This window comes from Polypterus senegalus, chromosome 12, assembly GCF_016835505.1.
Source record: "Polypterus senegalus isolate Bchr_013 chromosome 12, ASM1683550v1, whole genome shotgun sequence".
NCBI classification, from domain to species: domain Eukaryota; kingdom Metazoa; phylum Chordata; class Cladistia; order Polypteriformes; family Polypteridae; genus Polypterus; species Polypterus senegalus.
Genome location: NC_053165.1, coordinates 108,446,515 through 108,474,497, shown reverse-complemented (window position 1 = coordinate 108,474,497; position 27,983 = coordinate 108,446,515). Strand labels below are relative to the sequence as shown.

Genomic DNA, 27,983 nt, shown 5'->3' with positions numbered 1-27,983 from the left:
CTAGACTCAAGACATAGTTGCTAAAATAATCCTTTGATAAACATTTCATTTGAAAAGTTAATATTATTATGATAGTCACCATGGGGGAATATTTTGAGACTAGGGGGCTTCGGCCCCCTGTTCATCAGCCTCCGTGGCCTGTGCTACACACCAGCCACTTGGCATCTCTGCTGCTCGCATATGTGGATTTCACTTTCTCCAAACAACAAATTTTAATTCTTGTGGATACGCCTCTTCATTGGGAAGAAACACTACTTTTCTCTGATGGTAACATGAATTAGATGATCTACAAATCTCCAACTTAAAGTTTAAATCCGAACAATATATTCAATCTCTTTTTGCTGTTCCTTAATCTCGCCGAGTAATAATTTCCATTTGTTTGCACTAATGCAATCTTTACTATCACTTTTTTGAGACTTTCGAATTTTAGTACTTTTATTATCTCTAACCTGCTCTGCAAGTGTATCGTGCCAAAGTTTCTGAATTCTTTACGACGTTCTACACTTGAAGGTGTCTCTCTGAAAACGTCACATCTCATCCCAAGCTAAAAAGTCGTCTCATCCTTGGATTTTTTTTATATAATAGAGAGATATGGAGCATGCTTTTTATTATTTGACAGACTGATTTAATACAGTTAAGAAAACTTGTCCTTCCCATAAAAAATGAGATGTTCAGTGTATTTTTTTTTCCCTGAAGCACATAAACCACATGACATTTTTACACAGTCACCACTTCTATGACCACAATATAGCATACATTTGTAAAAGGATAAATTTAAGCCTCTTTCTAAAATAAGCAAGACATGATCAATACAAATAAACTTTTTAGTAAGAGAAAAATGTCTCCAACAGTGTGCAAAAAAATAATTTGGAAAGTATAAAAACGAACAAAAAAGTAAGTTAAACTTGTGAAAAAATTAAATGCTCCACAACAGGGATGGACACCCACACCCAACACCCCAATGCAAGAGCTGGCAAAATGAATAAAAATGAAGACACATCAATGACTATTTATGGCACTAGTGTTTCTTTTGTTAAAATATTATACCAGTAACAATTACAAGGAGACATTTCTTACACCAAGTCAAAACATTTACTTTCTTTAACCTTAATTAAGTGCATTTACTAAAAAAAAAAAACAATAAGATACAACAGAACTCATTAAATAATCACAAGTGAAACAGCTGCATTTTTGCAGACAGATTTGTATGAATATTAACAACTTGTTTTATTTAAAGGTATCCAGCAAACTACTCAGCAATCCAACCATGTCTACACTTCAGTGTGTACTTTGTGCAAGCCTCATTGATATAGACAGGGAAGCAGAAGGGAAGAGGGAACAAGGAAACGTGTTCAGGAACACAAACTAAAGTGCTTTTAACAAGCTTTGTGAATAGCAGCATTCAAAAACAAGAAAAACTAAAACAGTTAACTGGGTCCCATGTTGCAAAGAGTAATAATCATAAGTCCAGCCTGTTGCAGGCAAGCTCTTCCACAAATCACTCGTCAGAGGGCTGAATACTTGCTGGCTGACCAGTCTTCTCAAACAAGCATAAATATAAAGATGGGTCCTTTATGGTATGTCATTTATAAAGAAAAAAGAAAAAAAAAAAAAACAAACACACACAACTGGACCCACTCAGGATTTGGATTAATATAAAATGCTCAGATTGCTACTCGCAAAACAAAGTCATGGGTTTGAACTTGAATATTAAAAAACTGGGCTCCCTTTTTGTGTAAACCTAAAAGGAGTATAAATGCAAAACATAAAATCAAATGCTTCGATTAAAAACTGAATATACATCTTTACTTTCTTACAGTGATAAATATAATTAGATATGGGGAAAAACAATACAAGTGACACAAATAGCTTAGTAAATTCACTTTACAGTCCCACGTAGTGCTTCACTACATTCAGCTGCTTTATGACACTTGGGCTATACTGGAAGATGAAGGCAGGAAACGGGACACAAGTTCTAGGGTTTTCGACGCCTGTAGAGACAAGCGGACAATCATTAAGAGTACCCGAAGAACAAGAAAATAAAGAAATCACTTAAAAAGCCAGAAAGGAAGGTCTGAGATCACAATAAAATATGTAACAAAAAACAACATACTTGGGAAGCCCATGATGCTGGTATCCAGGTCCAAGATTCGAACCAGCCCTCATCTCAACAGCAACGGAACACTGAAACAAGATGGATGGGATACCATCTCAACCAGGACACTGCACAGCAACATGCAGGAGCAGAGATGTAATGCAAGGTGGCAGCATACCTTCCCCCTCTCCCCCACACTCTAGGTACCAGGTTCTATATATGTAGTCTAAAAAAAGATTTCTCATCACAGAACACAGATTAAGAAATCCTAGGCAAAACTAAAAACAAGATTAAAGATTAACTCACTCTTGTTTCTACATCAGTCCATTCATTCTCTGTGGTTTCCTCCTGCTGTACTGGAATATTACCAGATGACCGCCTTTTCCTGCTATTAAAATAACAGGACCAAATAAGCTTACTCTGTTTCACTCTGTAAAGTTCTGTAGCAGCACTCCCTCTGTAGCTTTGTACAAACCTTGAGCCAGTTGGGGACTCCTGCTTGAGTGTCTCTATGTCAGTAAACTGAACTGCCTGGCCACCGCCTCTTGTCCGGAATACTTCACCCTAGAAAGGCAAAAACAGAGTTATGTTTTTGAAATACATGCAAATGTAAACCTTTAACAACATTTAAGACTCAATGTCAAAGCTTCTGTTGTTGCATAGCTGTATTTAAAGCAACAGACTCAAACTTTTTTAATTGGAACCACTTAAAAAGAAGAGCGACAGATTTACAATGAAAACATGAGGGAAAGAACTTAGACATTAATGACATGATCACTGGATACAAAATCTGAACCACAAAACAGCAGCAGAACCTAGAATTTGCAAAATAATTAAAAATAACAGAAAACTACAAAAAACTTTATTCAACAGATGCACTAAGGTACAACAGCTTTTAATTAGCAGTAAGAGAAAACAAAGTATATCAAGACCTCAAAAAATGAACACAAATATTTATGTAAAGAACTACAAATTGCATTGTTATAGAAAAAAGACTTTGTGCTTTCTTTCTGAAAAAGCAGTATAGAAGGAAACAATGATCAATGTTTTACCTTAATGAGCTTTGTCTCAATCTCGCCATCAGACGCAAGCTCCTGGTGTGTCAGCACATATTTGTCACATTTAGACAAGGCTTTTTCACTGGGAGTAGATACCTGGATTGCATTGGGAATGTGCGGTTGCAAGACTGTATCTAGCTCCAAATTACTGGCTGGCTTATGATCTACCCATCTCTCCCCACCCGCGGAGCGTGAACGTCTGTGACGAGGCCGAACCGGAGGTGCACTCTATGTGAATCAAAACAGCAAAGCATTTTAATCAGGAGAAGAAAATACAAATCAACAGGAAAAGAAAAAAGAAAAAAAAACATTTCTGAAGACTTAATATGCGAGTATTAGTTGGGATGGTGAGGGCATGACAAAAGTATGTACTATTGCGGGACAGAGAAGCATTGCAACAGTTAATATTAGAGAATAAAGATGGCATTGATTGTCATTTAAAAGCAAGAAAGTTAAAAGCACTTTAGTAAAAGCTGAAAAAGTATAAACACAATTTCCAGGTTAAAAGCTTCCACAAGGAGTTCCATACATCAGAGGGTGATGGCTGGTACCTTCGACCATAAGCTGGTACACATGGCACAAAAGGTACAATTGTATTTTTAACTTGCCAATACTTTGTCATATATGCTTATACTCTGAATCGACTTTAGCTGTATGTTGAAGAGACTGGAATGACCAATGTCAGACATTATCATCTACTGCCAAGCCTGATGTCTACAGATTGTTTCATAAGACAGCTAGGAACAAACTAATAATATGAAAATTAATCAAATACTAAAATAGTGCCATTCAACAATCACTTCTAATAAAACAATTGCATTTTTACGAATGCAAAAAGATAAAAGATTTTTTCTGAAGGCGGCAGGGATTGAAGGAGTATAATTATGGTGTTGGTTTATCATGCAATCTGTCTTGTAATGAGTGGCTAAAGTTGTAAAATCGCTTTAAGTAAAAAAGATTTTGTTTACCAAAGGCAACATTTAAAGTACACTCCAATGTGATATTATCTTCCCAAAAATGGAATTACAGCACTAATTTGCATTTTTAATTTTAGGTTCAGTCTCAAACATTCTTTGATGAACAATAATTTCTGCTCAAATAATATCTATAAAATTAGATGAGTAAATTACACCTTGACAGAAATTAGAAACAAAATGGATACTAGTTTATAACTTACATGTAATTTGTAAATCTATACTTCTCAGAAAAGCAGTATGTTTACAAACTTAAGTTCAGAACGTATTTTATTTAAAAAAAAAGGTGTATTTTCAGCTCCAATTTGCAGAATAGAGGAAAAAAAAAATTCAAAATCCTTTCCAATTTGCAACTTAGTCCACTCTTGCAATAGTAGAATGATGTTTTGCCCTCTGGTGGTTGGAAATCGCCTTACTATGGTTAATGAAGCCACTATACAGCAAGGAAAATATTGGCATCATCTAACTCAGGAGTGAGCAAAGTTGGTTCTGAAGGGCAGCAGTGGCTGCGGGCTTTTGTTCTAAGATATCTTCATGAGAAATCAATTCTTGCTGGTGAAGAACTTACTGATGAAGCAACATTTTAGTTAGCTTGCTTGTTCAGATTCTCCTTGCCTAGATGCTTATTTTAGTCTTAAACAGCTATACTCACCATTTAACTACTCCTTACTACCAATAACATGCAAACGCAGTTCTCCATCTGACTCATTTCCACTTACACTTGTGTATTTATCGTGAACTACCTTGTTTAATAAAATATTTCGAAGGAAACTGAAGTGATAACACTGAAGGACTGAGAATTACTCATCCATTTTAGGCTTCAGATCATTTGGAGGACATCCTTAGGAAAGAAAAAAAAATTAGGATATATAAATGACCTAACATTGCAGAGTTACAACACTAAAAAGCCATAACATTAAATATGATCTGATATTGGTAAAGGTTGATTTCTAATTAAACAACTGGGTGGGAACAAAAACTTGCAGCCACTGTAGCCCTCCAGGACCAGCACTGCTCACTCCAATCTAACTCATCTAAAAGACAACAGTTATACAAGAAACACTAACCCTGTGCAAGATCTCATCTTCCACATGTACATTACTAGGTGGAAGAATGCAAGTGCCTCTCTCTCCAGTCTGGTACAGACCTCGCCTTCTGCCTTGACTCCCATATGAGCCAGGGCCAAGAGGCCTACTTGTAGGTGTTGTGCCAGCCTGCCAGTTGGACTGAGGGACTCTCTGTTCCCATTCAGAAACACATGATGCCACAGAAAGGCCGCTTGATTGCTGGCTGGGTGTGGAAGGTTTGGAGAAAGAGGGGGGAACCTCACAATTGTAGAGCTGAGGAATAGATTGAGCATGATGATGTACAAAGTCAGTTAGTACATGCAAAAAAAAAACCCACAAACACCATGTTAGGTTTAAGGGGTACCGTTCCTATATAGTGACTAGTAATCAGATTGTGCTTGTTAGTACATGAAGAATACTGACATACACTTAACACTTTACAGACAAGTTTTATAATTAAATACAAAAATTTAGTAATTCCTCCCAAGCTATAAGCCATCTAAAATATGTAGCTTAATTGCATTTATTGTACTGGAAACATTCTATAAACTGTTACAAATGTTATGATTTTAAGGTACAATTTAGCTGCATTCCAAATGGCAACTCTGCATATTTTATTTAACCCTCATTAACAGAAAACCAAAAAGGACAAAGATTGTTCCATTTCAAGCAAATATTTACACAATTATGCACACAGTATTGCATAATACATTGAGCATTGTAGTGAAAAACACCATAAATACATTTGATGATTTTTCATGGCAATGGTTTGCTATTTAGCATTACAAAAAAACTGTTAATACAATAAATGATCTGATTAGAAATCCAAAATCAAAAAAACAAGCAAATCTTTTCCCAATAAATTATGAGATATTCCCAAAATGTTACTCTTGGTGAGGCACGTAATTGGGGATATTGATCACAATTTAGGTCTTGTCCTATATATTTTGAATAATCTTAGACAAGACAGAAATTGTACATCACAGGCACAAACTTTAGAAAAGTGTATCTTGAGGTTAGGTAATTTGCATTACCCCAAGATTCTATATAAAAGATCTTGTTCCCAGATCTGAATTAGATTAAACTGAGCACTAGCCGAGATGTGTAGCTATCCTATATCTTCATTTCCACTAGATGAAGATACAAAATTGTATAGTTTTAATCATTTATATTAATGGAAGATAAAAAAGCCTGCCCAACTTTACTAAAAATTTCTAACCTTGTATTAGATGTGCAATTGCTTAAAGGGTAGAACCTTTATTTAGTACACTACTTTTATATCAAACAAATTGTCTATACAGAGATCTGTAAAATGTCCAATACAAAGTATTTTGAATTAATAAAATACACAATCAAGTGCACGATGGCTGGAATAATTTTTTCAGCTGTGCACAGGAACAACTGACAATAGTATAGTAATTATATATACCAGATTACTGGTAAATGGGTGGCAGATTTATAAGTGTAGAAGCACAGAGGCATAGTAAAGACTAGAAAATGATTAAGTTCCCATAATTAAACTCCACATTTAAAAAAAATATTAATTCTCCCAGCTAACATGAGAAAGATTATCTGCTAACACACTACTTTATATTTTCCATCAGACTGCAAAAACAGAATTGGAATAGATCATTAATGTTTGTGGGTAATGTAATCAACCCTAATATTAGCATAAGTGTCTGTAAGTCACCGCACTCGCTATGTCTCGGTCATTCCAAAAGATTGAGCATTACAAACATTAACAAATTGTATTGCATTTATCACTCCAATAGATGGCACATCAAATATTAACACTGCTTTTACAATTTGCACACTAAGTGGGATATAACATATATGTACTGCACAGCAAACATTAACGCCGAGTTCTATGTTGATTTCCTAAATTTCAACTCATTTTAAACGGGTAGCACAGATAGTTCCTAGATATTTAATATATTCTGAGACAAGGTGTTCCAGTTTAATCTGACATGTCAAAATATTCACATTTGTAATAGTATACTTTAACTTAGTTAATCTGGAGACCAGAAAGCTTATAGAATTTCACCAATAGATTAAATATATGGCAGTGATGAGAATAAATTACAATACAGAACACCATATAATCAATACATGGAGATATGTTTTCACTTACTGCCCCCTTAATCACTGGCTGTTTGTTGAAGTAGATAGCTAGGCATTCAAATGTAGGAAGAGTGCACTGGCGATGGACATTGTGGTATAGTTCTATATTTTAAAATAAGTATTTACATTATTATCTTTTACATGAAAACAGGCTTCTGTATTGAAGCATAACCACCCGATCCATGTACATATGTTGGGTTTAATCCCAAATTTGCAAAGAACAGATATCCCTATTGAACACTATAAACCGTTTTTACTGTACCCATGTAAGACACTATTACTGTTGAAAAAGATACAGCAGGGGTAATTTACACTAATTATACTTTTTTTAGGCATTAACAAAAATGAACACACCAACAATATTTCGGGCTGCCATACTAATGGGGAGCTCTACCAACATAAATCACAATATATTTGTGTCAGTCTCTGCAACAGTCAAAGGGTAACAAAATAGACGGAGAAATGTAGCTGGAGAGCAAGATATTAAAAATAAGGTAGAAGAAGGGAGTTTGAGGCCCCAAGTTTCTCACAATGTGACCTGAAAAAATACAAGAGTTATCTAGTTTTACAAATTGTGTTCTAACATGCTCTGATGTCCTTAGACAATTTTTTGCGATCCTGCATTCATTTTTAGCACTACTGGTGATAGAGTTGGAATTGTTCAAGATACTGAGAAAAAGTAAGCAAACTTCTTTTCCTTCATTTTGACATCTTTGATACAAGCACTTATTTTAGAGATATTATTATTGGGAGGTAAACAGCTAGAGACCAAGGTATCTGAATATTTGAATTCCAAACAGAGTGCTTTCAACAAGCTCCATTGTGTCAGTCTTGTACTCTTCTTGTTGATGACATGCAATCTTTACCCACATTAGTTGCTAATGTAAAAGTAGATAAAAAGGCATCCCAGCCTCAGAGAGGAGAATGCACTGAAACCAATTATTATAAAGTAATTCTTGTTATAAACATACTAATGAAACTTAGAAGACTTTCTTTGAAAAACCGGGGATTTTTGCCACTTCAGGGTATATGAATTCTTTTAAGAGTTTTGTTTTGCTTTTGAACTTCTGCCCAATTAGCTTCATTTGAAACATATCAGAGAAAATTTGGTAAAAGTACTGAAAACAGCTTCACATAACAAGTGCAAGTGCCAAGTCACTACGCTTTTTAGACTGTGCAAAAATACCTGATTTTCAAATATAAAACTTAATCTTTAATCTAAAAATACATTGGTAATTTATTTTGAAAAAGTGTACCTTTACCATGTAAGTCTTATTTGTGGTTTGCCTAAAATAGTGAAAACAAAATGGTTGTGGTCTTCCAGAACACAGGAGGAATAATTTTTAAACTGTGCTGTTAATTAACCAAACAACTATTCCTACATTTTGATTACACACTTGAACACCACTTTTACTACAAGGACCAGAAATAGCTAATATCAGGCTAAATAAGATGTCCACATTCTCCCTCCCCCCAGGAGAAGATGAGAGAACCAACTTATTTTACAGCCTAGTTGGCGGCTGCTTTGCATCTAAAAACTGTGGCTATCCAGCAACTCCTGACAAATCCAAATGACATTTATAATCACTGATTGGTGTCAGTCTGTGAAATAATGCAGATGACAAATCTGTACTTTATAACTCATTGTGCTCTTTCTACCGATACTGAGAACCAGAATGCATTTTCCCCCATTTTTAACTAATTGCTTTAAGTTGCCATTTGTGACACAACTAAAGTTATCTTTTTGTACTTATTGTCCTTATGAATAAGCAAATATTGTTGTTATTAACTTACCCTACCTGGAGATATTACAAGTATGTCTAAATTAGAACTGCAAATGCAAATACATACTGAAGCAGGTGATGGGGTCACAGGGCGAAGCAGGACCTTGTCTTTATCCCTTGATGGCCTCTCAGGTTTTTCAGGCTGGTCAGGCCTCTCATTTTTGTTTTCAGTTACAATGGCTTTCAGCTGCTTCAGCTTTTCATCCTTGACCCATAATTTGTTCTGCATTTCCAGCTGTTTGGCTGCCACACGCCTTTCCTATAAAACATGTTTTTAGTTATTTCTGCCTGGCCTCACCCAAAATGTTTCAGCTAAAACAAGGTTAATTGAAAACAAGCAATATTTAAATCACTGTACAATGTGCATATTGGTTATAGTTACACTGGAACAAATTTCTTATTTTCAGCTGACAAATAGTCATAGTAGCAACCCTCCCTTTATTCAGTCAGTATTGTTGGAAGGATTAAAAAGCAACTCACACATTCTTTCTCCCACTTTATTTTTGTTTCAGATGCCACTCCTTGCAGTCGTGCTTCTAACCGACGGTTATCAGATAGCTGCCTGTGCAGTTTCTGATCCTTTGTGTCAAGCTCCTGTTGCAGTGCTCGCTTGTCTTCCTCATAAATATTAGCAGTTTTCTGGAGGATTTCAATCTAAAGTATGGAAATAAAAAATAATCAATACATTTCTGGCTTTCCAAAAAAATAAGTGAATGCTATGATTTAATCTATAAAAGATAATGCATCTTTCAGAAACGAAACGTTGGCACATAAAGCATCTAAGAATGTGTGTTCACCTTGTACTCCAATGTTTTTGTTTTCTTTTCAAGCCGATCCAACTCAGATTTATGTTGTAATATAACTCTGTCCTTGTCACTGAGTTTTGCACGTTGCTCCTGGATAATGTTGTCTTTTCCAGAGACAGTTCCTTCAAAGTTCTGGATCATAGATTTTGTCTTAACAACTACATTAAAAAATACACAAAATTGACATTTAATATTAAAATTTCTAAGAGGCTAATAGAGGTGTATAGATTACTCTACTGAAGTCTTTGTTCAGCTTTAAACTTCAAGTATGAACTAAACTTTGTTGCACATGTCCATTAGAAGCTTGTGTAATAGCATAACATTAGAACTAAACCAAACACAAGTGTCCTTAAAAACAGGTCTGAGATGCTCTGCAATGGCTGTTTATTAAGACAGCACTAGTATAAGTGCTCATTTATCTAAACGAATTGGACAACCACTTTTTAACTGGGAAACAAATAACAGAGTTGTGCTATTGAAGCAGAATCCTTGACAACTTGAAAGTATTGGGACAACTTGGCTATTAGTTAGCCAGATAAGTTTGAGGGACTGATTGGCTGCCTCTTATTTGTCAGACTTATATCTTAACATGAAAGGCAGAAACCAACACTTTAAAACATTAAAAAAATACACTCTCTCTACAAGTACCACCATTTTTTCACCTTGATTATGGAACGCCTCAATCAACATTTCTCTCGCACGTTGCCGCTTTTCTAGGCACTCTATCAGGGCAGGCAGGGTTTGTTCATCACTTGGGTCAACAAGCTCACAGGAAGGAAGAGGTGGAAAACTCTGCAGCAGAATATCTATCATCGAACCATCATCTTAAAAAACAGAAGATTTGTTTATTATTTATTTATTACAGTATATCACAGTACATTGAATCCAGAGTAAAACTCTAAAATCTAGATGCCACAGAATATTGTTCTGAATATTTTTCAAAGATTGTTAACCTTGTAGTTTTATATTCCCACATATATACTGCCAAGTTTATATTTTTCTGCCCACATTTCCTACTTCTCAGAACATGCCTCATAGAAGATATTCTTTAGCAAGCCACAAACACAAGAGTGATCATCACTAAATCAGACTGTTAATCTCATTTTTGAACACAAACACACGTGAAGGTTGATTGACATAGGAAACGGGTCAGAACTATAGATATCTGTGCTCTGAAGTATTACTAATTTTTCAAGTAAAATGGCTTGCATTATAAAGTAGGTACAGTATACTTCAGATCTCGATTTCAGTGTTATCTGCATTAAATCCATAAAAGGGCACTTTATCATAAAAACGTCCTCTATACAAATGTATAGCTCTGAACAAAAAGCCCATTGTCAACCCCATGTCAGACTTAAAGTGCACAACTTCACACTATACAAAACAAAAATGTTGTTTAGAGTAACTCATCCAGTACAGGTCAGAAGAGAGAGTCTTTTTTTTTTTTTAAATACAAGATTATAAGATGGATCATTGGTAAAAAGTAAACAAATTTTATTTGGTCAGCAGCCAGTGCTGTGTGTTTCACTTACATGAGACAAAGAAAAGAAAAAGTCAGCTGTGGCATTAATGGTAAATATGACCATTCATTTCTTTGACATCTGTACAGTGTAGGGGATATCTCTCAAATGCAAGACAAATATATTGTGGTAAACATTATGTGCAAGTTTTGAAAATAAAACTCTTAGAAGAAGAAAACAATGTATTGTCAACAAAATCAAAAAAAGTCTCCCTGTCAAAGCTAAAAGGAAAAGAAATTTATAAAAATTGTGAAATCTACAGTGTGTGAAGTGTGCTACAGAATTTAAATTTTGGCCACTTTTCCTCTTTTGGGTTAGTCTGATTATTTCACAAGAGGACACTGCTGCTATAGACATATAAATCAGTCAACTACAATTCCCCCTAACCCAACTGATTAACATACACAGCTATTTCTTTATCCATAAAACATCACTAAAGTAATCAGGGACTGCTATTTTTACCTCCATTAATGGGACCTCCCCTTTCTTCCAGTTTCCGAGTAAGCTCATCCTTAAATGCTTGGTTTCTGTGCCTACGCCCAGGGGTAAGACCACATATTGGCCTGTCTACTGGTCTAGCCACTTCCACTTCTTGAGTCATCTCTGCAAACCTCATGACCAACTTTAAGGGGAAAGGGGGAGAAAAAAAAAAAAACACTTTCATAAATTTGCTAATGCAGGATATTAATTCATAGTAAAACTTCCACACTTAAAACCCTGTAAATTATATAATCTACCATATAAAACATACCAGAGTTTCCTCATAGTCATCAGCTTTGGGGTTGACACAAACAATCATTCTTACTTTTCCTTCTCCATCAAAATAGTTCTTAAATAGATGAGTTACTTTAGAGTCCCTATATGGAACCATCTGAAATTGATAAAAGATATTATATATAAATAAATTATATACACAGCCTCTCAGGAAGTTGAAAATACTTTTTTTTGTAAAATTATTGCATATTTAGCTGAATTTGAAAAAACTCTACAGGTCCATTATAGCATTGGGTATAGTTCTTTGAAAACAGCCAAATCGGTCTCATTAAGAATTTCTTGACAGACTTATTATACATTATACATCATTTCTTTGTGGCCACTTTCCTACTTTTGGAGAAAATGAAACTCCTGGCAAATACAGGGCCACCTACCTTAACCCATGCCTAATGCCCTTCTGTAGCAATGGGGCGAATATAAAGGGGATAACTGCTCTTAATCTCTGTCTGTCAATACTGGCAGAAGCTGGCCCTCTGATGCCGTTAGCATGGCTCAATTAACTCTGGAGGCTTTTAAAGACCACTTCATTTCCAAAGTCAACCTGAAGCTGTCCCCTTGCACCTGGTTCCTTTCGGCAGGTCTAGCATCTCTTCACAGCACACATTTAAATTCATAACCACAGCTATATAGTGAATCTGTTTATACCTTATTTGTTCCATACATCTGATTCTCTCTAAGGACTTCAATGCAGGTCCTGAGTGTCATCAAGGACTGGTTTATGTTGCCTGTATAAGGGAGCAAGAAAGACTGAACATAGTGCCATACATTAAACATGCAATTAAATATACAATTTTGGCAGTGAAACAGTCTGCAGTTATAACATCACAGAATATTATACTGTATTTAGAAATTAAACTGCTAGGTGTGATCCACACCCCAAAACTGCACTAACATGAATATCTGGATATTTCTGAATTTAAATTTACAAACTGAAGAAAAAAAAAAAAACAGAGCTCTCATGGTATAGACAGTTTAAAGGAGCTGCATTTAAACAGGTGCGTATTCTATAGTAAAGAGGGGAATATTCATGTTACACTATTTAAATTTAAATAACATGCACATAACTACTTTTCAAAACTCTGTAGTAAATAGAATTTATGCCCCCGGTCGAAGTTCCACACACCTAAAATACAATGGCTGACCCTGTGCTCCACTCGTCATGTGAAAAATAAATTTCCCCTTGGGAATTAACACAGTGTACTAAATACCAAATAAATCAACACTGTAAAAAGAACTCGTACCAGCCTCTCTGAGCCGATTTCCTTCAGCCTTTGTTCGGTGGGTTCTTTCACTACCAGCTAAGTCAACGAGACAAAGTTGACTAACACAGATCTGTTCTTTGTCCTGAAAATGATAAAGAATTAGCAAAATTTTAGTTTGTCTAAGATAAGGGAAAAGAATTTGTTTTAACATGCTTCACATTGAAACTAACAATAAATTGTTAAAAAACAAAATTGGACCTTTGCAAAAAGAAGAAAAAAAAATATATAAATACAGTATGTGAGGGATTGATCTGAATTTTGACAAGATACGAGTTAACATTGGAGTGTTTCATAAAAAAATAATTTTCAGCACAAACTCACTATTTTCTAATCAAGACTAGCAATACTGAGTAAAAACGAATGGTTGGAATAAAATGAACAACTTGCTAACATATGCTGTACTGTGTGTGCTTCCCCTACCAGTGTAGTAACAATGTTAATTGCCATTGTCATTATAGTAGTAATCTGAGATTCAGAAAGTAAAAACCTGCGGCATTATTAAATATCAAAAAATAAATGGCTTCAGCATTGGACACAGGTAAATGCATTATCCATTTAATGGTTTAGCAACCTGTAAGTGAATGTTTTGTTCACAGCACAGACCATAATAAAATAAAAATTAAAAAAAAGTCAAGTACACAAGGCAAAACAAATACATTTTTAAACCATATTGTAATTGAATGACGGAAAACATTCAATGTAGTCAATCAAAAAAAGTAATTGTAAGAACAGTTGAACGGGAATAGTAAATTGGCATAGAATCAGCCAACCTGTAGCACATTATCTCCATCAGCATCTAGTGGGGCTTGTGCAAGTTTGATGATAAACACACTATGGGAGCGGCTGGACTCTCTGTTTAGCTGTGTGTTGGCAATTCTTCTTTTCTTCTGACCTGTAAATGAAATTTGCCATGCTGAAAATAACTCATAAGTACGAAATGTGCAAGAGAACGAAATAAATTTAACATGACAAAAAAGAATAAAGGTAAATAGATTATCATATCTTTCTATTAGTATTGATAAAATCAGCAATTCTTTTCAAAAGTCCAACTGGAACTTGCAGTTAATTTCATAGAGTTAATTACTTGGCACATGGACAACTGCCTAATATCCTTTAAGATATAACTTTACAATTCCTGCTTACCGACTTCCATATACAAAACTAAAACAAGCTATCCATTACAACTCAATCCCCCACCTCGAGTATCCTACACTGTCAGCTAATAAAATCTCATTAATCAGGTTCAAATTGATTATTAGCATGACCTTGATGTATTGATACACTTGACATTAATTTCTGTTTAAGCGTTTTACTTGTTATGTGTGTTTATGGAAATTTTGTATTTTAGTGATAACACAAAACTACTTTGAAACTACTTTGGTGAATGAATTATGCACCTAAAACCACTATACAATATTTTGTAATACTGGTTTAATATATAATAAATATATTTGTTAAAAATGTGCATTTATAATGTGGCATTAAATAAAATGCTATCTACATTTGTGAATATATTTTCTAAGAAAGGGGAAGGAGGTACATAACTGAACAATTTGACAGACTGAATTAGGAAATTAAGTAACTAGGTCAACTTTCTTATTCATTACTACAGATTTAACAATGTTGAAAATCTAATGCAAATTTCAGTAAATTACTCCGGATTTTAAGCCCAAGACTTTAATATGTGCAGACAAACAATGTTAGCATTTTGTTACTGCATAGTATTCTTGCACCTCTGTTTGTTCTCTACAAACACCCAAGCAGTATGACGCAATTAGACAAGTCAATTTATACTTCCATTACTAATGGGGGTTGTTGGCTGTATTGTGAATGTTGCTTGCTTCATTGTATTTAATTATTTCTTCACTTATTTCAGGGAAAGCACATACAACATAACAGTATGCCTTGAAATAAAAACTATTGTATTTATGTGTTTCAGTTTAGAGGGTGGTCTCCATTGAGTACCTTTTCTTGATTGTGGAATCATTAGTAGCGTGCATGCAAGTCTAGTGTCATCAAGTGCTACATTTACAGGCAAACGCTTTAGATGCAGACTCTTGAGAAAATGATGAATTTGTGGCTTCTTGAATTACAGTAGCATTAATTCTGGCCAACTGTTTTTGCACTTGTATCCAACATGGAAATGCACACTATCATAACTTTGAGTGTGTGTTTTGCTAGTCTTGCGAATCCTGGGGCTCAAAAGGGTAAGGACTGTGCAGGCCCCATGTACTGACAATTTACTAATAAAAAAACAGTACAAATTACAGCCAACTCTCTCAGCTTTTACAGATGTGAAAGTGACAAATTATACTTTAAGGAGAATTTCAGGATATGTGCAGGGTCAGTAAAAAATAACAAGAAAATATTTCATGACAAATTATACATGCCCACAAATCATTATGTATATAATTTTATTCAAAGTATTTCTATATAATTTAACATATTTACTGTTAATTATAATACTAATTGTGTTTGCAAAATTAAAAAAAAAAAGACTGAATTGTGACTAACCTTTCCAGAAAACTTCAAAGGCCTCTTCAGTTGATTTGACTTCTACTTCAGTACACCCTGCTACATACATGTTGTGGTTTTGATCCTCCCGGAGAATTTTAGACTGAGGAGGTCTATGAAACATACATGAAATTACAAGTGCTCTTAAAAGACTAAAAGGAATTCATGCACTGATATCTAAAAGCATTTAAAAGAATCATGTAATTGTACTATGAAAAGTGAACCAACAAAGGTTGCTGCATTTTACTTGAGAGGCAAGAACTGCAGTGAACCTGCAGAAAGCAAATGCAAAATTGGCAACCAAATATTAACAGCAAAAAGGCTATTAGTAACAGCAGAAACATTTATTGAAAGTCAAGAAATAAGCAGATAATGCAAGCAGCTGACAGTTTACTGTTTGCTGAAACTACACATATAAATTAAAAAGACAGCCACACAAGACAAGACTGAACAATGCTAGCAAACTACAGCACGCAGTCACAACACGTACATGAACTCGGTGCTTCGCATTGGTGTACCACAGCCATTCCACCTAATAAAGGAAGAGGCCACAGGTTATAGAAAGATTTTCCATCTCTGAATTACCAATTCTAGATAGAACTACGTAGTTTTATAGCTCTGCCTCTTTGGGCTGTAAAATGGAAAATAAATGAGCCAACAGGATTGTTTTTTGTGAATACAACAAATCTGACACATAAAAAGGCAATATGCCTACCTGTTTCAGTTGGCAGTAATTTCAACTTTTAATAACAAACTTTTACTAAATAAAGACCCCACAACATGAATGCAACAGTGACAAGCAATCTACACCATGTACAGAGGAGCTGTAGGTTCACTATACATTAATCAAAATAAAAAAAAATATATATATGTTATGCTGATTTTTCCGATTAAATATTACTGAGACAATACATGTTAGTCTGAAACTAATAAGCACTTACTTTGGCTTTATCGGCTCAAAAGGAGTGTCCTCCAAGAGGTCATAGATGTAGTTGTTATAAATTTCTATGTAGGAGACAAAAATAGCAAATACACTATCTTCATCAATGCCTTCAACTTTGCAGGCATCTTCAATGTTGATCATATCAGCAACATCAGGGTCCAGCCTCTGCCTGTAATAGTAGATCGTACAAAGTTGATAAACACAAAAAGTGAACGTTCTGAAATTAGACATAAAGAATGAAGGCATACTTAGGAGTTTTTATCAACGCAGACTGGTTTTCTCTTTTCTGCCTCTCCAGCAAAGCGTCAACCTGCGTCTGAATCTCCATGCCATTTTTGTCATCTGTTTTAAAAACCTGGAATAAAAATTATCTACAATGTAATCAGGTAAATGAAAAAACAAATAATAAAATAGAAAGTTGAAAAAAAAAAAAAAAGTTACTTACAAAGCGCTTGGCCTGATAAGGCCCTATACTATTGAAAATCATATTCAAACAACGAGGAAGGAGACCACCTTGACCTGGAGAGCCAGTCATTGTGTATGTTTTTCCACTTCCAGTTACCCCATAGGTGAAAAGCAAACCTGGAACAAACAATGTACAAAACTTTAAGTGAAAAACAAAAATATTACCAATGACCTAAATGCATCATCAGCAAACTTGGAAGAAAATATGCATCCATAAATTGGATAATCTTAATATAGTTGCCTAGTTCATTAAACTTGGTGACCATTTGAGCAAAACTTATTTGAGAAATTTAAAAAGGAAACCCTATGACAACAAAAATGTGCAGCCAGAAATTCATAATTTTATAAATATATAAATAACAAATTCATTGTTTTGCTATTAATTGAAAGTGGGCAATTCCCAGTATTGGTCCACCAGCATGGCCTCCAATTCGCTATGACCTTGTAGTACAATAAATGCACGTTTTTGATTGTTTTGGAATCAAGTACTGCCACATGTTACTCTGTTGAAATGTTATTCCTCACAAGCATCAATTACAGCTGAATAGAAAATTTCTCACACACAAGTCTAAAAAAATCTTTTTCAGGACACATAACCCAATCAAATACAAAGCAATCTCATAAGTCAAGAAAACCACATAAGAAATAAAAGCTGCATTTCTGAAATAAAGCTGTAGGATGTTTAAAGATAAAACTTTATAACCCTGTACTGGAACACCTGCAAGGTACAAACTGGAAAACAATTTCTTCTTGCATTTGGTGAGAAAAGCTATTTTCTTTCAAACCTTTTAGAATGCTCTTCTTTAAAACAGAGTAAAATTAAATATCTAAAATAAGTATATCATACATAAAAATAAAAACGTAGCAACAATATTGCCAAATTCTATTTTTTATTACGAATGATGAATTTGTGGACTTTCAGATTACAGCTACAATGTAAGGAGTATCATGACTATTTAAAACAACAAAAAAAAAAAAAAAAAAAAACCAACAATATAAAAATAATTTTGAATAGACTTGTTTTCAACATTTAACCGAAGTTTAAAGCATATGAACATTTCCATAGATGACCATTTACCCAATGTACGAGCGAATGAGGAACAAACTTATGTAACATCTTTATTGTTCAAATCAAGATGATATTAAGTTATGAAGAATGTAATGAGAAAATATGGAAAATCTAGCTATTAACTGGATGAATAGCAACAATTTTTTCTGCATCTTCAGAAAAGTATTTTTAAACCATCTACAAATTTGCTGAGGGATCAAGAATCTGAAAAACTAATTTAAGTGGGGTGTAAAACAAGACCTCCTTTATATTCTGAAGCAGCTTTCTGAGTGCTGAGCATTAATACGCAACACCAATACCAAGTTCTAAAATATAATAAGGAGACCGACATATATATTGTGAAACACTGAGGCCAGCATCATCTGAATGCAAGTACAGATGCCACATTCAGATCTCCTGAGTCAGTTAGTGCGTTTCATATGTTGTGATTGAGGGGGGGAAAATAAAATCACTTATATATACATATTATGTACTTAAATATTGAGGGGGAAAAAAAAAAAAAAAAAACACAACATTTGCTTGATTGAGACTTTTTATAGCTTGATATACAATCAAAACATTAGAAAAGCTTACTTACCATTTTTACAATGCAGCAAGTCATCAACCAAAGGTTTTGCCACATCCTCAAACAGCTCTAATTGTGTAGTGTTAATACCAAACACTTTCTTAAAAGAATACTGGGTCTGATAAAAAAAAGATAATGCAATCCAATTTTAATAAAATGAAAACATTAAAAAAAAACTACAGTTTTTCTTTTTCCCCCATCAAATAGCTATTTTGGTCTGCTTATACCAAACATCAATTGAATAAGAGCTTCAAAAATTGAGAAAATTGCATCTTTCAGCTTAAGTCAGTTGCTAAAACTGAAAAGCAGCAGATCAGAGTCACATATGAAAATTTCTGAAAATGCCCCATTAATAAACCATAATTTGTGAATCAGATGAAATTTTAATACCTCTTTGAATTCCCCATTTCTGTTCACTTTTATTCCATCTGGAGGATGCAGCTGAATGGTTGTCTCACTGATGACTTCAATGCAGCACTCCTGATCATCTTGGCTTAGAGGCCGCACTCGACAGTATACCTGAGTGGGCAACATTTTAGTCATATATACTGAATTGAATGCAAAGGAAACTACTTTCACACATTTCTATTTTTACTTACCCCAACAGGATCCTTCAAAATGTTATTAGATGGTTTCTTTGGAACAAGCCGCCTTACAGGTTTCATCTTACTGAAAAAGAGTAAAGAGGGAATTAATATATACTGTATATAAAAAACACTTCTTAAAAACCATGCTCATATTAAGTTAAAGTGTACTAAAAAGTAAAAAATACATCACTTGTGAAATATAATGTAGGTGCTTTTGCTAAGATTTTAAGAAGTGTTTTTTGAAAACTGATTGATGAAAAAGCACCCAAACTTTTATTTTACGCGTGATGTATGAGAGACTTTATTGTACACTTTTTAACTTAAAATAAGCGTGTTTTTTTTATATATATATATACACACATTATTTTCAACTTTTTAGTCTTGGGTTTGTTTTAGTATAATTTTGCAATGACCTGTGTTGGCTGGGATTGGCTCCAGCAGACCCCTGTGACCCTGTATTCGGATTCAGCGGGTTAGACAATGGATGGATGGATGGATATTTTAACACTTTCTTTAATATTTCTACCCGTTACTAGTGCCATCTATTGGTGAAATCTTTAAGAAATTAAATTTTCATATGAAGAATAGTTAGTTACATGAATTGATCAATTAGTGAAAATGATTATTGATTCACGTATTGTCATCAGAAATGAGTAAGTGTGCAAAATGTCAAGTCATTTGGACAATAGGAAGTGGGTTAAAAATCGATTGCAAGATTTGTACCAGACAACAAACAGGTGAAGTTAAAAGAAGCATGGTAAAAAAACAATAAGAAGCTGCACTATTGGTTAATCAGAAATCCAGCAGTAGAATCTCACTCTTATAAACAACTAAAGAACAAACTATTTGCTATTCTGAACCAATATTTGCTAAATCTATATTCTCCATTAGAATGAGCTATCATGGTAGTATTAGGGGGCAATGGTGCTCAAATCTGATAAGTAAGGCACAACAAGAGAGGATAGTAATAGAAATATTACAACTAAAAAAAGTGGCCATTCAGAGCCAAGTGTGTACAACATGCACCTAAACACTGGGAACAACAGGTTATGGTTAGAAGAATCTTTTTGAGTATTAATCAATGTTAAAAACAATGTTCAAATATATAACTGTATATTTATTAAAACAGGCCAGTCAGGTTTGTTGAGAACATAAAATTAGGATGAAGGTCAGATAATGAGGAAACACTGGAATCATTACAGATGAACCTGGACAACATATCAGCTTGGGCAGATTTGTAATAAGTGAAAGTAAATATAAGGTATTGCATGATGGAGGTAAAAATGTTAGATCTTAATGGCCAACTAAAGGTTTGAAATGCGAGTACACATAAGTAGGATGTAAGAGTCGCATTAGACCAATCATTATCTACATTTGAGTGCACAGAATCAATAAACAAGGTTAGGTTATACAGTTAGGTCCATAAATATTTGGACAGACAACTTTTTTCTAATTTTGGTTCTGTACATTACCACAATGAATTTTAAATGAAACAACTCAGATGCAGTTGAAGTGCAGACTTTCAGATTTAATTCAGAGGGGAGAACAAAAAGATTGCATAAAAATGTGAGGCAACTAAAGCATTTTTTAACACAATCCCTTCATTTCAGGGGCTCAAAAGTAATTGGACAATTGACTCAAAGGCTATTTCATGGGCAGGTATGTTCAAGTCTGTCGTTATGTCATTATCAATTAAGCAGATAAAAGGCCGGGAGTTGATTTCAGGTGTGGTACTTTCATTTGGAAGAATTTGCTGTGAACAGACAACATGCGGTCAAAGGAGCTCTCCATGCTGGTGAAAGAAGCCATCCTTAAGCTGCAAAAACAGAAAAGCACCCATCCGAGAAATTGCTACAATATTACGAGTGGCAAAATCTACAGTTTGGTACATCCTGAGAAAGAAAGTAAGCACTGGTGAACTCCAGGGGGTAGGCGTATCGATATCCAAGTCAACCATAAAGAGAAGACTGCATGAAAATAAATACAGAGGGAGCACTGCAAGGTGCAAGTCACCCATAAACCTCAAGAATAGAAAGGCTAGATTGGACTTTACTAAAGAACATCTAAAAAAGCCAACAGAGTTCTGGAAAAACATTCTTTGGACAGATAAAACCAAGATGAACCTCTACCAGAATGATGGCAAGAAAAAAGTATGGAGAAGGCATGGAACAGCTTATTATCCAAAGCATACCACATCATCTGTAAAACATGGTGGAGGCAGTGTGATGGCTTGGGCGTGCATGGCTGCCAGTGGCAGTGGGACACTAGTGTTTATTGATGATGTGACACAGGACAGAAGCAGCCGAATGAATTCTGAGGTGTTCAGAGACATACTGTCTGCTCAAATCCAGCTAAATGCAGTCAAACTGATTGAGCAGTGTTTCATGATACATAAGGACAATGACCCAAAACATAGAGCAAAAGCAACCCAGGAGTTTATTAAAGCAAAGAAGTGGAAAATTCTTGAATTGATTATGCATTTCACTTGTTGAAGACTAAACTTCGGACAGAAAGTCTGAAACTGAAAGCCGCTGCAGTAAAGGCCTGGCAGAGCATTAAAAAGGAGGAAACCCAGCATCTCGTGATGTCCAGGAGTTCAAGACTTCAGGCTGCCATTGCCAGCAAAGGGTTTTCAACCAAGTATTAGAAATGAACATTTTATTTCCATTTATTTAATTTGTCCAATTATGTTTGAGCCCCTGTAATGAAGGGATTGTGTTGAAAAAAATGCCTTAGTTGCCTCACATTTTTATGCAATCGTTTTGTTCAACCTACTGAATTAAAGCTGAAAGTCTGCACTTCGACTGCATCGGAGTTGTTTACCACAATGAATTTTAAATGAATATACAGAACCAAAATTAGAAAAAAAGTTCTCTGTCCAAATATTTATGGACCTAACTGTAGCTCAATGTGAAGAGCACAAGACAATAGAAATTATGTTTAAGCCATTTAATGCACTAGTAAGGTCTCACCAGGAGTACTGTGTACTATTTTGGTCACCAAAGTACAGAAAAGACATAGCAGTACTAGAAAAAGTCCAAAGGAGAAAGACTATGCCAATTCCACAGATGACAGATGAACTGTTACTTTTGGAGAGACTGGAGGAGCTCAACCTTTTTTTAATTTAAGCAAAAAGAAATTAGGAACGCAACATGACCAAAGCGTTTTAACATTATGAAGGAAATCAGCATGGTATATCCCAGGTGTTTACTAATAAATTACCAAGAAAAGTGGTAGTAGGACTTTAGAGATCTTTAAATCTTGACTTTATGCTATTTGGATAACCTAGGTGAAAGAGACTGATGAAGATGTTGGGCTGAAAGGTCTGTTCTCTTTACATTTGTTTGAATATTGAAAAGTGCATGCTAGACAGCAGAGTTTGCTGCATGTATTTGAACGAGATCTATTTAACCTTTCTCTAATACATTTATAACAGACCAGATACAAAGTATTTTCAAAACTTTTGAATTGTACATGTGTTTTAGAGGAGATGATTAAAATTTCATACATCACCACTACAACCACACAATACAAACAAATGACTCTAAGTTCTTAATTTGCAGGATTTGTATAGTGTTAAAGTATCAAAAAAAAAATCATCTTCAAACTAGCATGTAGTAGAATTACATTATACACTGCTTGTTAACAAAGAAGCTATATAAAATATCTTTAATTGAAAAATTAGTTTCCCCAAATGTCCTTTTAAAACATATGATGGATGGCATACCAATTAGTGGTTTTGCCTCACGAATCCGGAGTTAAAATATCAGCTTTTTTTGCAGTGTAGATTTTGCACGTTTTCAATTTTATTACTACATAGTCCCACATTTATTGCCACAACATGGACGTAAAGTTGTCTGAGGTTTATAAAATGACACGTACATGTGAACGAGGGAAGTGTGCTGGGATGAAACAGTGACCAGTGCCCTCCGAAAAACCTCTTGTATAAAAACAGGACTGGAAAATTAATTAAGACACACACCTTTCTCAAGGAGGGAGACTTCTTTTGTTTATTTCTTGACAAACAAAAACGTTTGACTTGGGCAATACACATCGTAACTCTATTTAAGTGCACAATTAGAATTAAAATAGAGGTTGTCATTTGAATGGCCAGTGCAGCTATTCGTTTCTCGGAGGCGGGCTGGGACTGAGAAACGGACCTTGACTATGTATTTCAATAAAAAAAATACCATGATAAGAGCTATGTGGCGGTCGAGTTTAGAAAATTCCCGAACTGAGCGATCTTCAATGATGATTCATTTGGTCATATATAGCAACATCTCTATGTGCTTTTATACAACATGCTCTAGAAATAAAAGCGTCCACGATAAAGTATTATATTGTGATAAAAAAACAATCACAATTAAAGGAAGTAACGCATTTCATATATGTGATTAGATTGGCTTTTAAACGGAATTCCTGGATTATAAGTAGAAATACGTCACTTGCTTACGATAAACGCCCATCTTTAACAATGACGGAATTATATTTGTATTGAAAAATCTTTAACTCGAATACAATATCACCTCTTGAATGCCATTATAATATATATAAAACACGATAACATAGTGACATGAAAGACACTGTATGATCTCGGCTCATACTGTACAGTAGTCCTGAAAACATACCCAGAATTTTAATACAGGAAAAGTCAAACACTTATAAAATGCACTTTAGCGATTGAGTGCAAACTCTGTCAACCAAAAATACACAGCCATTTACAATCGCTATGAAAAAAGTACGCTTAGAAAAACACAACGATTTATCACCAGTCGTCATAATTTTGCAACCATGGCCTGCTAATGTATAGATTCCCACAGCGCTTCGGCACTCAGTACATCGCGCCAACAACTAACTAAAAAATGGTTTATTGTCACTAGAAACACATAACCTTTCCATAGTACTTACACGGCCTTGCTCATAGTGAAACGCTCCTCTTCAACCTGTCTGAAAATTGAAACAACAAACCGCTTCTCTTTCTTCTCCAAATTCGAAATCTCCCTCGTCGGTGAGCGTCACAAGAGCAAATTTTCAAATCGCACCAATCGGATTGTGCGGCATATCCCCGTGACAGGAAGCATCGCCAGTGACGCATATCCTGTTTGGCAGACGTAAACAAAAGAAGTCAGGAGGAAGAGTGCGAAGTTATTAATGCCAGTTAAGAGGTACACCAAACCCCCAACACAAGTATGTAAATTCTCAGAAGTGTAGAGTTTTTTTCCTGTATCAGCTGAGTGACTCTTTGGTGATAATGCGAGCATTCGATCCATGAAGATTCGTTCCTTTAAACAGCGACCTGAGCATATGTTTCACCTACGAAAAAAACTCATAATTACATCTGTTATTAGTATCTTGGTGGAAACATAGGTCAGTTTGGCAGAATGAATGTACGTTTAAAGATCCAAAAATCCATTCTTCGGGAGCGTCTACAATTAACGTCATTTAAAACATTCAGAGCGTTTTGTTCTTAACATAAAATGGGAAAAAGTGCTCATAAGAAAGCATTTCGCATTAATATGACTTGAAAGATATGGCGCTTTCTATCATAACAGAAAATAGAACAGTGCGCAACAATAATATTATTGCACCGAAAGACACTTGTTTAAACCTCCCTCCTCCGCAGCAAAGGCAGGCAAGTTCTCCCAAATATTCTGGTTGTCGAGACGACCGAATTGGAAATGCAAATGTTTTGCCTTTTTCATGTTGTTTTTATTAAATATTATAATACCAACATGGCAAACACAAACGACACGAAAATGTAGAGGTTTCTGAGCAACTGTGAATAAATGAATGGAAACAGCCAGTATCACTCTAGTTAATATGCATTTCTGTCGGTGAGTTCCGGACCTAGAGACAGGAAGTACAAGTTACCTTGGTTACCATATAAACCACCCTAAAAAACTGAAACGTAGAATTGCGTACTGTTTGACATAGATCAGTATTTTTACAGGAGCGATCTATGTCAAGGACCAGCCTTTCAATGGAAAATTAAATACTTGTCCTGCTAGTTCTGTCCAGTGCCTTCGACATGGACAACCATCCGATCCTCCTTGACATCCTCTGACATTGTTTGTGCCCTCCCTCTTGAGCAGATCCTAGCGTGTGCCCTAGCATGGAGAGATATCAGCGGTGCACCAGCTAAGCATGGGGGTGTCCCAAGAATGATTTGCTGACCCTCTCCTTTCTGTACACCTTCTCAATATGCCCTGTTATCCTGTCCCCCGGGTTTTTCTTATCAGTGCTATGCTGATATTACCTGCCGGTCCCTCCAGAGGGCCACATGGTATCGGCTAGGATTTCTGCATGTCTCATCAATACTGTAGCCTGGATAAAGGAACACCATCTCCAACTTATGGTGATCTTGACCATCTGTCATTCAGGGACCAGTTTGCTACAGTCTGTTAGTCTTGCAGTTTCATCCTATGCAACATCAGACTGTATCTAAAAGATTATACAGTGCAACACTTGATTTAGGCTTTGGTCTTGTCACATCTGGACTACTTCTACTGTCAGAACTACCAGCATGTGTAATTAAGCCACATCATATCATTCAAAATGCAGTGGCACATCTGGTATTCAACCAGCAGAGGTTGACAAAAATCACTTCTCTTTCAGATCACATCATTGGCCTCCTGTAACAACACATATTGGGTTAAAATCCTTGATTCTTGCTTACAGAGTACTCAATGGGTCAGCGCACACACGCATATATCGAGAGAGACTTGTGAGGTTAAATGCTATTTCTAGACCACTCAAGTCTGCTGATGTATGGCATCTGGTAATACCACCTCTATGTGGTATTAAATCTCAGTCCAGACTCTTTTCCTGTGTAACTGGTAGCTGGTAGAACAACCTCCCCACCTCCATTTGAAATTGACTCCCTCAATGTGTTTAAGAAGCAAATGAAGATTCTCTTCTTTAGCAAATTTCTGTCTGCCTGATATTAGGATTTTGTAACTTAAAAATTGTAACTAGCTTGTATTTTGTTCTGAGCTGTTTACAGTCAGCCAGTCCTATGTCTACTTGATTATGTTGACCTCTTTTGTAAGTTGCTTTGGATAAAATCATTTGCTAAGCAAACAAATGTAAATGTTAAATTTCATGGTTGTATTCAAGCTTAAACATGTACAGTGCCACCATCCTCTTACGTACACCTTATGGTGGATGAGTGCTTATCAAATCATAAGTTCCATCAAGTCTAGTGAGGCTTGACCCAGGTTACCTTCTGTAATATGGGCTTTAGATTTTCCTAGCTCTCTATCTCATCCTTTGATTAGTCCTTTCATGGTCCTCATGTCTAAAGGATTATATTCAAAGCTGGTTTAATCTAAAGAAGAAGCCTTGATGCATTAAAATGTTTTTATCTTACGTTCTGTGAGTGAAGACAGACACAGTGAACATTACTTGAATCCTCCAATTATCTTTTTTGTTGGATTTTGCTTTTTCCTCTTTGTATTCTGTGTTTATATATACATTATGCATATGTGCAGGGGATTCAGAAAGTATTCAGGCCTCCACACTTACTGCATACTTTATTGTGTTGTAGATTTAATTTTAAATGGATGAATTTGCCATGTTTACCGATTGATCTACATTCAATAATTCATAATAACAAAGAATACCTAAATATTATAATAAACACACTCAAGAAGTACTAAAAAATGACTTCTGACTTTGCTAAAGCTCGAAAAGAACAGTCACAGTGAGGTATTATAAAAGCCAAATTGCCATTATCAGTGTTAGTCTGTCAGAGAGACCATGTTTAGCATTGTTCATAATGGCACCTAGTTTTGTCATCGTTCTCTATTTCACTGTTGCCTTTGAGGAGTCCAGAGTGTGTGCCTTAATGGAACATACATTTTTAATTAGGTTTTTGATTTGGTGTGACTCTCTTGAAGTGATGTTACCAGCCCAGCACTCTGTGTAGAAAATTGCACTGGCCGTCACAGACTTGTAGAAGATGTGAACCACGTCACTACCCATATTAAACTAGTGCTGTTTCCTAAATAAAAAAGAACTAGCTCTGTCCTTTCTTATATAGTTCCTCTGTGTTTCAAGACCAGTCTAAGCTGTCATTAATATATTAACCCCCCAAATACTTGTAGTAGTGCACCCCCACCACATCAACAAGTCCCTATATCCCACAGATATAAATAAAAATAAGCACAATCAAATGAGGTTTTAGTGGCTTTGTCAGTCTAAGACCAAATTTGGCAGTAGATTCCAGTTGCTTCAGATGTTTCCTTTAATGAGTGGCTTCTTTATTCCTTGCTTGTTTAGCTGTTTTTTACATTATTTTTTAAATATCTAGGTAGCTTTAAAATATTTGTTCTGGCCACATAAGTTATCAGTGCAAATTGGTAAAAATTGGAAGTGTGC

The 27,983-nt window shown here is 35.2% G+C and overlaps 1 protein-coding gene across 8 annotated transcripts; it reads right to left on the bottom strand.

The window, feature by feature from the left end:
* Positions 1-1,007: 1,007 nt before the first annotated feature.
* Positions 1,008-24,949, bottom strand: kif23 (kinesin family member 23). 8 transcript variants are annotated; one of them, XM_039773215.1, is made up of 24 exons: positions 24,513-24,949; positions 19,617-19,686; positions 19,408-19,536; positions 19,030-19,135; positions 17,364-17,500; positions 17,167-17,273; positions 16,917-17,087; positions 16,466-16,507; positions 15,976-16,088; positions 14,232-14,353; positions 13,441-13,543; positions 12,845-12,924; positions 12,177-12,296; positions 11,888-12,047; positions 10,568-10,729; positions 9,897-10,063; positions 9,580-9,753; positions 9,167-9,358; positions 5,195-5,467; positions 3,148-3,381; positions 2,571-2,659; positions 2,402-2,480; positions 2,114-2,184; positions 1,008-1,991 (listed from the first exon to the last, which is right to left on the bottom strand). In XM_039773215.1, the coding sequence occupies exons 1-24, from the start codon at positions 24,524-24,526 to the stop codon at positions 1,976-1,978; spliced, it is 2,931 nt and encodes a 976-aa protein (XP_039629149.1). In that variant the 5' UTR covers positions 24,527-24,949; the 3' UTR covers positions 1,008-1,975. The 8 variants fall into 8 exon arrangements, with proteins under 8 accessions (XP_039629149.1, XP_039629148.1, XP_039629155.1 ...); XM_039773214.1 differs by having other exon boundaries at positions 2,402-2,483; positions 24,513-24,945; XM_039773221.1 differs by lacking the exon at positions 16,466-16,507 and having other exon boundaries at positions 24,513-24,947.
* Between the last annotated feature and the right edge of the window lie 3,034 nt (positions 24,950-27,983).